General features: G+C 35.9%; 1 protein-coding gene across 1 annotated transcript; it reads left to right on the top strand.

Annotated features, from left to right (window-relative positions):
* The first annotated feature begins 5,337 nt into the window (after window positions 1-5,337).
* LOC103938335 (kinesin-like protein KIN-14I) lies at window positions 5,338-11,286 on the top strand. The gene is made up of 19 exons (XM_009348340.3): window positions 5,338-5,844; window positions 6,064-6,230; window positions 6,339-6,482; window positions 6,644-6,883; window positions 6,993-7,064; window positions 7,300-7,368; window positions 7,521-7,598; window positions 7,709-7,816; window positions 7,897-7,978; window positions 8,086-8,181; window positions 8,260-8,433; window positions 8,550-8,656; window positions 8,765-8,943; window positions 9,090-9,251; window positions 9,349-9,602; window positions 9,698-9,861; window positions 9,939-10,133; window positions 10,334-10,821; window positions 10,908-11,286. Exons 1-19 carry the CDS (start codon window positions 5,718-5,720, stop codon window positions 11,032-11,034), a joined length of 3,033 nt encoding a protein of 1,010 aa, XP_009346615.2. The 5' UTR covers window positions 5,338-5,717; the 3' UTR covers window positions 11,035-11,286.
* The last annotated feature ends 774 nt before the right edge of the window (window positions 11,287-12,060 follow it).

Here is a 12,060-nt window from a genome sequence, read left to right as displayed (position 1 = left end):
ATTTGAGATTTTGATTTTTAGATCAGAACCTTTTATTTGTGTAAGTTGAGCCAACCAGCAAAATAAGTTAATAAGAACTGTCAAGTTCAGTTCAAATGATTCAAATTGTCTAATTATTAGACCGGACAGTGAAATTCGAGACGATCTCTTTCCTTCGCCTACTGATATTTGCTTGCTTGTATGACACTTTTGCTTCAGTTGAGGTACACTTTCTTTTTCGTAAGAGTTAAAAAATCACCTATGGGATGATGACGTGCGTATTGTTTCTATTATATGACAACATTCCCGTTTCTTGGACTCGTGGTTCAAGAAAATTATGATCAGTTGCCGTCTGATCTTTAATCTAAAAGATAATTAATGAAAATGATTTAAAAACTTAAAGTTTTAATCAAAATAACATAAAGTGTTGTAAGTGAATATTATTAATAATGATTTTTTAGAGTAAAAATATCATTTTCGTTAAAAATGAATAATACCGGAAGTGTTTCGTTAAAACGTATAATCACATTTTTTTTTTCAAATTATGAGGTCTAAGATAACGAGACTATGAATATGACAAGATAATGTAGCACATAAGATGTTTTTCATGTGTCAATACTTATGATGTATTTTATCTTTGTTTATTCTAAATATATCACGTGATGAGAGAGAAAAACACTTTAACATTAATAAAACAAAATTGTACATAATTATATACCATCAATGACCTGACTATTTTCTGATGCCACATGCTCTCCATCTTGTGTGCACAAACCCGCAAAATGCCGTTGCAGAAAGAAAGTGATGGAGAGCCTACAACAAAGGCATTCATGGGAAGTAGCATGATGACCATATGGCTACAGATAATCTTTCGAAACTGGTAATTGCAATTATAATCCAACTATTGACAACCTTTTAATACAACTAATCATGATTAGCAACTCTCTGTATTAATTTGATTACTTTTGAGAATTGAATTATTTCAACCCATTTCTTACATTTCTTCATTTATTTACTTCCCACATTATCTGACTTTTTACTTCTCAAAATAATTGTTAGTGTAAAATCTATACTACCTATTAATAGAACGTTATTTGTCAACAAAAAATTAATGAAAATGCTATTATACCTTCCATATATAATTGAGAGAAAATATTAGGAAAAAAAAAATCATGGGTATTAAATTTTTTTCGCTCAACCACATATCATCAAAGCATCAAGCATGTCTCTAATTTTCTCTCTTCCTCTCTCTTTCACATTTCTCTCCAACTTTCCTCTCTTCCGTAAATTCTTTTTCTTTTTAAATCTTTTATATTTACATACGTACAGTGTGTGGACTTTATTTGGTCCTAATTCCCAAATAATTAAGACATTTAATATTACGCACCCTATCAAAATTTCCCAATTACGATTCGTTTCAACATTGATGTGTTAATTCATATTATTAACTTTTTTTAATACATCCAAATTATTAACTTGATTCTATGTTTTGATGAATCCGACTAATTATGTGAATCTCTTTTTGTACTTTTAAAGAAACAACATATTACTTAAATTTAAAAGAATTTTTATCATAAGAGACGCAACAATAGCGGTATTCCAACCAAGCTAATCACAAATTATCATGGGAGAAATGTCTGACAGTGCTGAATGAGATCTAGGCGATTTCAAAACATTATATTAGAGTCCGATTAGCTTCATATTGTGAAAGCTTAGCGGGATTCCTCAAGTAATCTTTCATTAGTTGGCCAGATTATTGAGGACATCATAATAACTTCCCGAGCTAATAATACAATACCATACACAAAATTTTCTTCCATGATATTACGTTGTTAAATATAAATCAATGTTCTAAAAAACGATCCAAGCGCTGGACGGTGGTGACCCAAGACGTTTTCTTGCAAATTGGTTGGAAAAATCGGCCTGGGCTCTAGGCCCTTTTTTTTTTTTTTTTTTTTTTTGAAAAAAAAAATCATATCTACATTACTATATTTCCTTATTTTCCTCCTATTTTGCATTTTATGTGGTTTTAAATTGTGAACTTACTGTACATGTGTCATCTTACAATACTCCTCACTATGGTTATACGGTATATATGCTTAATGTGTTTTTAAATTTTGAACTTATTGGATACTCTTTTTGTATTTTATCATTCTTTTATTATCTTATTCATAAATTTCATACAAGTATAATTTTTTGTAAGTGTCAATATGCACTTATTTACAAAATATACAAGAAATTTACCTAAATCCGCTTAGATCATCTAGACGTCTACTTAGACCCTACCTAACTACCTAGGCGCTAAGCACCAACCGGCCGCCCAACTAGCACTTAATTTTTAGAACCTTGATATAAATCGAAGAACACTTGCCTTCCTTCCAGTAAACCACGTCCGCGAGACATTTGCCGGGTTTTGTTGAGGAAGATTGATCAAACACTTCCGCAGCTCCGCTAATTACAGGGCAGATTGATGTAGACCGAACCTTATCCACTGAAAGCATGCCACGTACGAAGCAACGGTTGACCATCGTGCTTGACCGCCGACTCCCATTGGTCCGTCACTCAAATTTTACTTCAGAAGGTGTCTTTGTATCAGCCACTTTTGCTATTGAGTGTTAAATTCCCGCCGAGCGGTCGCGAGTAGGACCGGTAAACACGCTTTACGTGGGGCCTCAACTTTATCCATACCTGGAGGTTCGGCACCGAACCTACCATTTGAATTTTTCGAACGTTGAAGCCATCGATCTGCAACTGCAGGACGCATGCCCCATGCTTCCCATCGTGTCCCATTTGTTTGTTTCCTTCTACTGATACAGGGAGAAGACTTGTTTTTTCAACTCGTGGGCACATAACATTTTCTGCCCAAAACACAAACTATTAGTATTTACCATGCTCAATTAATTTGCTCTCTCCCTAGTCACATTATTGTCACCAAATCTTGCAATTTTGCAAATGATTCATAATAAATAAAGCGAAACCTACAAGTAATTAAATGCCTTTTATTGTATTCGAGAGCTTATGTCAAGTAATGATTATAATCGAGAATGTGAGGATGCGAGAAGTCGTCTCACGTCAAAAAATTAAGATTTGTGCATGAACTTATAAAAAGTTTAGCTACTCCTCTTTTGTATGTAGGACCTAGTTATATTAGATAATGTATTAGTAATGTAATCAGCTTTGTATGTCTAAATAATATTCTGCGTGATAGTATCATAGCATGTTCCTCATGTGTGAAACCAATGTATGGTGACAAAAGTTTCCATTAAAATCTTTTGAAAATAACTCTTGTTATCAACTAATATCGCACGAAAAAAAAAAGAAGTTCTAACACTTTATGGTGAGGGTAAACAACTACGGTAATATTCATATCAATGATAAAAGATTATGAGTAACTTTTCTTCAACATACATAACATAGTACAATTGACATGAGATACCATATAGACAATGTACCTCTATCATAAAAGTTGGTCTCTTAGTAATTAGTATATTTCGAGAATTCAGTCCAACATTTTGACCTAAAAATTAGTTCCAAGCTTGGTAACTTAGAGCTCAAGGCCAGTGTTTACCTGCTTACATGGGACGTTTAGTGGTTATTGGTTAATCCCATGATCAACATGACCTAATAAGATATAACTGGAAGGCCGGCGGGTTACTGTTTTCAACAACCGTTTCTGCTATTTGATTGCAACACACGACCAACCCCACTACCCTTCCTCGACATATTATTATTGGGGGCATTGGATGATTGGATAATGTCGATTCTTACATCTTGCCTTCAAACTTTTCACTTGCCCAAGCTTGTGTCAAGATCTTCTAACTTCCCACATGTCTTCGTTGCTTTGAAACAACTTAACCAAAACCCCATATATAATAATATGGATTTCAAAATTTAAATAATTTTCCCTCCTTTTTTAATTAGAAAGGTGGCTGAACATGACCAAAATTATGACGTTAAATACAAAGTGTGCAAAAGAAATGGGCACCACTCTGGATTTCACCGTCCGGAGCCTAGGACTATGTAATCAGGGCCACTCAAATTGAATCCGACAATCTTCATTAACTCATTCCGATTAATTCATCTCACACAAACCAAAGGCTCCAATTTCTCTTTCACACAAACCAAAGACCCCAATTTCATAGTTCTTAAGATTCACACACTAAGGTTCAGGTAGGATCCAAATTCAAAAGAAATGGACAAACCCACCGACTTCTCATAATATTTGAATGGTTTGTATATATTATATAGATAGCTTTTGTTAATGTTTTCAAATAAGATTTCAAATTTTTAATGTTTTTGAATATCCATAGATGGAGAAGTTTTGTCGTTTAATTAAGGCAATAGATTAGTGGCACAAACACTATCCATCATTAACAAATTAGAAAACACGAGTGATGATCAAGGTTTAAAAGAAGTTAAGACCCTTGGATTTAAAGCATATAGTGCATGTTAGGTTTCATGAATCTTAATTATGGTTTTAAAACCTTAAACTAATTTGGACCGTCCTTCAGTATCCAAAACGTCGGTCAAATATTTTCATGCAATCATATATATATCTCGTATAGAAAAAAAGGTTATTGTGACAAATGAATTCTTACCATAGATAAGTATTTTTAGTCTAACCATCAAACTTTTACGTGTTATTACTAATTTATTCATATTATTATTAGCACATTGTAAGACTTAACTCACTCTCTCCTATTTTCTTAGTGTAGATGATATCGTTTGTTAAGAAAAATTATATTGATTTATTAGTACTGTATACAATGTTCTCTAACTATTCACAAATATAACGTTCAAACCGTTACCCCAAAGATTATGGTGAGTATTGCTTTCCTTTGCAAAAGCAATAATTTTATTCTTCTTTTTGGTTATAATAAGATCAAATAATTTGGTGAGCTTACAAGTTAGAACATTAAATAGCTTTTCATCAAAATAAGATTTACTTAAAATGCCGTGATGTATGTCCCCTAAGTAGGATCTTAACCCGAACCACATAGTCAAATCTTCTACAGCCACGCTTTCAGTTGGCGTGTAAAAACGACTTTAAAATTGAGGAGAAGTTCTTTCTCTTTTCACTTAGTGACTGACTCACAAAACTTGTGTTTATGATCGGAACCATTTCTAAAAAAACCAAATTAATTAGTTAATTTCTTTTTGTATAGTTTAGACTTTAGACTTCTCAGTTAGAATGCATACATCAACATAATATATTTTTCTTGAAAAGAAAGAGGGTAGTTTGGTAATTTGAAATAAACCCAGGAAGGCTCGGAAACAGGTTCGGGCGGGGGAGAGTAGGTTCAGAGAAAAAGGGGGGTCGGAGGGAGAGAGAGAGTATTAAAACAGAGGGAGAGAGAGAAGAGAAAGAGAAGGAGAAAAGCAAAAGGTGCCTCATCCTCATGGGACTGTGAAGAGAAAGAGAGTCTAAATTGGAAACAAAGAAACCTTTACATCAATTAAAACACCAACAACAACAACAACACAGATACTCTTTCTCCTCTCTCTCTCTCTCTCCATCTTCTGGCTGTGAGTTACTGGTTTTGGTTCTCTAGATCTTTTCTGTCAGAAGGCAACACAGCAGATAGCTGGGATTGAATTGATTTCGTATAGATTCTTTTGGGAAGTTGAGGGGGATTTGATTGATTGATGGCTGAATTGTGAAAGAGTTCGGTTTCCAGTTTTCGGAATTTGGAGTGAGAAATTGTTTGTGGTGGGGAAGCAAGCAAGAAGAAGAAGCGATGGCTGCGGCAGCAGGAGGAACAGCATTGTCGTTTTCGGTTGCGTCGATGGTGGAGGACGTGCTTCAACAGCACGGCACTCGCCTCGGCGATCTTAATTTGGAGTCTCGAAAAGCTGAGGAAGCCGGTACTCACTTTTTTTTCAATCCAAATTCTCTCGATTGTATTCAAGATTGTATTTTCCTTCATTTTCTCAGCAACCAAACAGAAAATCAGCTCTCTCTCTCTCTCTCTCCTTTGTTTGGTTTAACTTTACCAATTGATACTAAGTTTGAAATAATTGAATACTTGAAAACTGCGTTTCGTTCCTTGTTTGAGCTAATCGAGCTAACCTTTCGTTGTGTAGCATCAAGGAGAAATGAGGCGGCCGGGTGGCTTCGAAAGATGATCGGCGTTGTTGCCGCTAAAGACATGCCGGCAGAGCCTTCGGAGGAAGAGTTTAGGCTTGGATTGAGAAGTGGGATAATCCTCTGCAATGCGATCAATAAAGTTCAACCTGGAGCTGTGCCCAAGGTGACCCTGATCCTCTGATCCTATCCTAATTTCTCGCATTTTTTCGTCTTCAATTTCAATTTTGCAAATATTGAGCCATTGTTTGCATTGCTTAATTATTTTTTTCAGGTGGTAGAAAGTCCATGCGATTCAGCTTTGATCCCCGATGGGGCGGCTTTGTCTGCGTTTCAGTACTTCGAGAATGTGAGGAACTTCCTTGTTGCTATCGAGGGGATGGGGCTTCCCTCGTTTGAGGCATCTGATTTGGAACAAGTATGTATTTTTACACAAGGGTATTCGATAAGTTTTCGATAAGTTTCTATGCGCATCAAATTACTGGAACTTGTAACCGGACAACTACAGTTTTCAGAATTAGATTTTCTAAGATAAATACTTATGTAACATATATACATTTTATTTTGTTATCCCATCAGGGAGGGAAATCTGCAAGAGTTGTAAATACGGTTCTGGCGCTTAAATCTTACAGTGAGGGGAAACAGACCGGGGGAAATGGCATATCAAAATTTGGTGCAAACATAAAACCCACTACTTCTGCGGCAAGGCCTTTTGTAAGGAAAAATTCGGAGCCATTCACGAATTCGCTGTCAAGAACTTCCTCAATGAATGACAAATCCTTGAGCGCTCCGTCCTCTGATCTTAATTCTAATAAGATGGTTGGTAAACTAACAATTCTAACCTTATATTATTAATTTTCTTTTGTGTATTTGGGCATTCTTGAGTAAGAACTATAAGTTCGTCCTTTCTTGTTTTGAGTTATTGCAGCCTAGTTCTCACTCCTTGAGTATGCTTGTTCGCGCAGTTCTATTAGATAAGAAGCCTGAAGAAGTTCCGATGGTAAGGCTGGGGAAACATTCCCTCATCTTGTACAACTCATATCTGCTACTTAATATTGTCTAACTGGTCTGCGTTTAACCAAGCGAATTACATTTTTAACTTGCCAGGAAGAAAAAAAGCGTTGTTTGATTCTTTGATACAACTACCTATAAAGTACTATTGATTCACTGCCAGTGATATCTTGTAACTTTTCTGCTGCTACTTAATTCGGTTATTTTACCCGAATGTGCAACAGTTGGTAGAGTCTGTGCTAAGCAAGGTCATGGAGGAATTTGAGCAACGTATGTCCAGCCAATGTGAATTGGTATGCTTGTTTTTCTCTTTCAAAACTGTTACCCTTTAAACATTATCTGGAAAATATGTTGTAGGGATACGTGCTTTCACCTATTCAATATGATTAGGGTTCTCTCTTGTTTCTTTTTCAAACATTTACGCGCTTACAAATTTATGTTACAGACAAAACCAAGTCCAAAAGATGTGGCTGTTTCGCATGGATACAAGTTTCCAATGAAATTCGCTTCTGGTGATAAAAAGGTAACTGTTGTGCTTTTGTTTCCGGTCATCTAGAGAAACTCATATTTTGATGTTGAAGTTCATAAATAGATTGAAACTCAAATATCTTTGTCTTTTTCAATAATTATCAGGTGGAAGACAAATCACTTGTCAATACAAAGCACATCTCGGATGAGGAATCAAAAAGTCGGCTGCTTAAACAGCAAATGATCTTTGATCAACAACAAAGAGATGTTCAGGCAGGTTTCAGCCGTGATCTTTTTTTTTTTTGTTTTTGTGTTTATTGGTTAGTATACTCATGCCACATATCAATTTGCAGGAATTAAAGCAAACTCTTCACGCTACCAAATCTGGTATTCAGTTTATGAAAATGAAGTTCCACGAGGAGTTCCACAATATTGGTATAAATTCAGAAAGAATATATCTGTTGTTTTTTTATTACATTTTTCCTTTTGAGGGTGGTGAGTAGAAGAAATCTTTATCCTCGTTCACTTTTCTCCTTCCGTAGGTTTACACATTCATGGCTTAGCTCATGCAGCGAGTGGATATCACAGAGTTCTTGAAGAAAATCGAAAGCTTTACAATCAAGTTCAAGATCTCAAAGGTAATAAATTGGTCTAGACGCTAAACTTTCACAAGTCTAGTCCTCAATGGCTAATTAGTTATCTGTTGTGTTGATTAGGAAGTATCAGGGTTTATTGTCGAGTGAGACCCTTCTTATCTGGAGTATCAAACTGTTTAAGCACTGTGGATCATATAGAAGATGGAAATATCACTATTAACACCCCAGCAAGGCATGGGAACGGACACAAGTCCTTCAGTTTCAACAAAGTATTCGGGCCATCTGCAACCCAAGGTTGGTAAGCTTCTCTTAAGGTTTTTTTATTTTTTTATTTGTTAAGGAAACAATCTTCAAGTTCTATAATCTTAACTTTTGATTGTATTTTTCACCATGTTATCTATGCCTCGCAGCTGATGTCTTCTCTGATATGCAACCACTGATTCGGTCCGTCCTTGATGGTTACAATGTTTGCATATTTGCATACGGGCAAACTGGATCAGGCAAAACTTACACTATGGTAATATATGCTGTCAATCACAGTATACATCTTTTTTTTACATGAATTGTAGATTTTGATTGATTGATTATGCATATTATCACTAAGTTATGTTGTTTAATTGATTAGAGTGGACCCAGAGAACTTACAGAGAAAAGCCAAGGTGTAAATTATAGGGCATTGGGAGACTTGTTTTTTATAGCAGATCGAAGAAAGGACACTTTCCGGTATGATGTTTCTGTTCAAATGATTGAGATCTATAACGAGCAAGTACGAGATCTCCTTGTTACTGATGGGAGTAACAAAAGATATCCTTTACTAGTTTACTGCTTTTATATTTTTTTCTCCAATAGGTCATGAAGGTCAAACAACATGTCAAAACACTTGTGATAAACTAAAAAGTTGTGTTTTTGTTGTCTTTCACACATTCCAGGCTTTCCTTAATTATTCGCACATTAGAAATTCGTAATAGTTCTCAAACAGGTCTCAGTGTGCCAGATGCAAATCTTGTTCCTGTATCATCAACATCTGATGTTATCGATCTGATGAACCTTGGACAAAAGAATCGCGTTGTGGGTGCAACTGCCCTAAATGACCGTAGTAGTCGTTCTCACAGGTAGGAATCTAGTCTTCTTTTTGTGTTTTGAGAGCATGTATAAATGGTTTTGTTGCAATTAGCCAACTCTAAGTCTCGAACTTTTATCAATCTGCAGTTGCTTGAATGTTCATGTTCAAGGAAGGGATTTGACATCTGGAGCTATTCTTCGTGGCTGTATGCATCTGGTTGATCTTGCAGGAAGTGAGAGGGTGGACAAATCTGAGGTGACTGGGGATAGATTAAAAGAAGCTCAACATATTAACAAATCACTCTCAGCTTTAGGCGATGTTATCGCTTCCCTTGCCCAAAAGAATCCACATGTTCCTTATAGAAATAGTAAACTAACACAGTTGCTCCAAGATTCACTTGGTAAGGTTAACTAAAACATGCCTTCTCGAGAGACGTTTAGCCTGGTTTATTGAGAAAGTTTTGTTTATGGTTCTCTATTTGTAATCATATTTCAGGTGGACAGGCCAAGACACTTATGTTTGTTCACATAAGCCCTGAGCCAGATGCTGTTGGTGAAACAATAAGCACGCTCAAATTTGCAGAGCGAGTAGCCACAGTTGAACTTGGTGCAGCCCGAGTAAACAAAGATAGCACAGATGTCAAAGCTCTCAAGGAACAGGTTTTTACACGCTGTCACACTCACTTGTATTGTTTCAATTCTCATTATGCATTACTGAAATTTTCTATTGCGATCAGATTGCAGGTCTTAAGGCACAACTAGCCAGGAAAGAGGAAGCTGAACGCAATCAACCCCCAGTCTCTGGCAGCTCTGATAAATACAGGATGAAATCTGGTGAGATGTCACCATTTCATTCTAACCATCAGGGTACAGACATGATGGGGGATCAGAATGGTTGCCAGACACCAATGATCAATGTAGGCAAAATTCAGGTAAGTGTAAGCTTTTGATGGTGATTCTGAAGGACGTCATTGTTTTTCAACTGTCAGTAGATGTCACGTCAAATTTTGAGTATGATGCCTCATTCTTTTGCCTTGTAGTTTCTTGTCCTAGATTTGTTTTCAACGGTCATTTGGCTAGTATGTTCTAATCTCTGTGACTTGGCGCTCTTGTTGATGTCTTGCTTTTGTAGATTAACGACAATTCTGCTTCGAGGACAAAAAGACAAAGCTTTGATCTTGATGAGCTACTAGGTAATTCATCTCCCTGGCCCCCAGTTGATAGTCCTATTCAGAACTGTGGAGAGGATGATAGAGACATGAGCTCGGGCGAGTGGGTTGATAAGGTTATGGTAAACAAGCTAGAAGCAAGCAGAGCTGGAAATCCTTTAGGATCATGGGGAGCAGACAGTGGGAATTTATCTGATGGTTTCTACCAGAAATATCTCCAGGATTCTTCCAAGGTTTATCCAGAACAATCCTACAATATGTTCGCGGGAAGCAACGGGTTCAATGTTGCTAGCACCGATGACATGGATGATCTTGATGCTGCCACCAGTGACTCTTCAGAGCATGATTTGCTCTGGCAATTCAATCAAACTAAACTTACTAGCATAGCCAATGGGATTGCGTCGAAAACCAAGAAACCTAATGGAAAGCCAATGAAAGGCCTAGAACCAAGGTAATTCGAACGTGGCTTTCTGTTTGCAAATTGCATGAGTTTTATATAACCTGATTCCTAAAAGAGCTGCTAATGGTTTTCCGCAGCAAGAGCTTTAATCCTTCTCTAGGCCCTTCACCGTCACGAAAACCTTTGAACGGGGTACCACCACATCGGACTGCAAGGCAGCCAGTTCCGGCTGAGATGAAACGCAAAGCTGGGAGTAGAAAGTAGAGGTGTTATAACTCGATACATTGACGGAGTGATTCAGGTTTTTTTTTTCTTCTTTTTTTTTTTTCAATGATTTCTTTGATTTATTACGGAGAGAGAGGTTTTAATACATTCTTGTTATATATATACAAAGTTAAAGTGAAGCAATAAATCCAGTTGCTTGTATATGTTTAAGAGTGAGTTCTGTTGACAAATCCTGCCAGACTTTGGTGTGGATGACATATAATCCCTGTTTATAAATTTTATATTTTCCCATTCTTGTGATTATTACGTGAATTTTTTAATGATTACGAGCGTTTATCTATGCACTCAAGGTCTTAAGTTTGTTTCTCCATTCCTTAATAAAGCTTGGCCTTTTCTTTGGCTCGCTGGCTCCAAGAGACACGAACATACCCTCTACTTTTAACATAAAAAATATCATCTAACTGTTTTATATTTGTATAAACGACATGCAAAAATCGAGAAATAGTTTAAATTTTTAACCATGAACCAAAAGGTACCTATCCAAACAAGTTGGTGGATTATATTGTCTGAAAAATGATTTAGATGCGTCTAACAATCTAGCAAGGACAAGAACAGTTTGTTATATAAATCAATGTTTGATGATTGTAACAACAACAACAACAATAATACAAATATCTACACGTTTGAATTAGACTATTTTGGAAGTACTTTTAAAATGATTAAAAGTATTTTAGCAAAAATATTTTTGAAACCAATCCTTAATAAAAATGCAAGTAAATCCTAAAAAGCATCTAAAGTGCTTCATGCAAAGAAGCACCAATTATGTGTTTCTTACAAGAAAAACTTAAGTGTGTTTAGTATCCAAAAGTATTTTATTTTCTCTAGGGTTTTCAATCATTTTAAAAGCATTTCCATGTCGGTTTCATTTCATATCTATTAGACTATGACGATTAGGTCAAATTTTGTGTTCTATGGTTTATGCTTATAGCAATAAATATGGTCCAACAAAGCCAACTATAAAAAGTAAGAAATTCAAATCTTCAAGTTTTGATCCAGGAGTTTACA

Source organism: the organism of the source record quoted next, unplaced genomic scaffold (assembly GCF_019419815.1).
Source record: "Pyrus x bretschneideri cultivar Hongxiangsu unplaced genomic scaffold, Pyrus_bretschneideri_v1 Contig25, whole genome shotgun sequence".
Lineage (NCBI taxonomy): Eukaryota > Viridiplantae > Streptophyta > Magnoliopsida > Rosales > Rosaceae > Pyrus > Pyrus x bretschneideri.
Note: the sequence above shows the minus strand (reverse complement) of the source record. Positions and strands in the feature narration are given on the sequence as shown.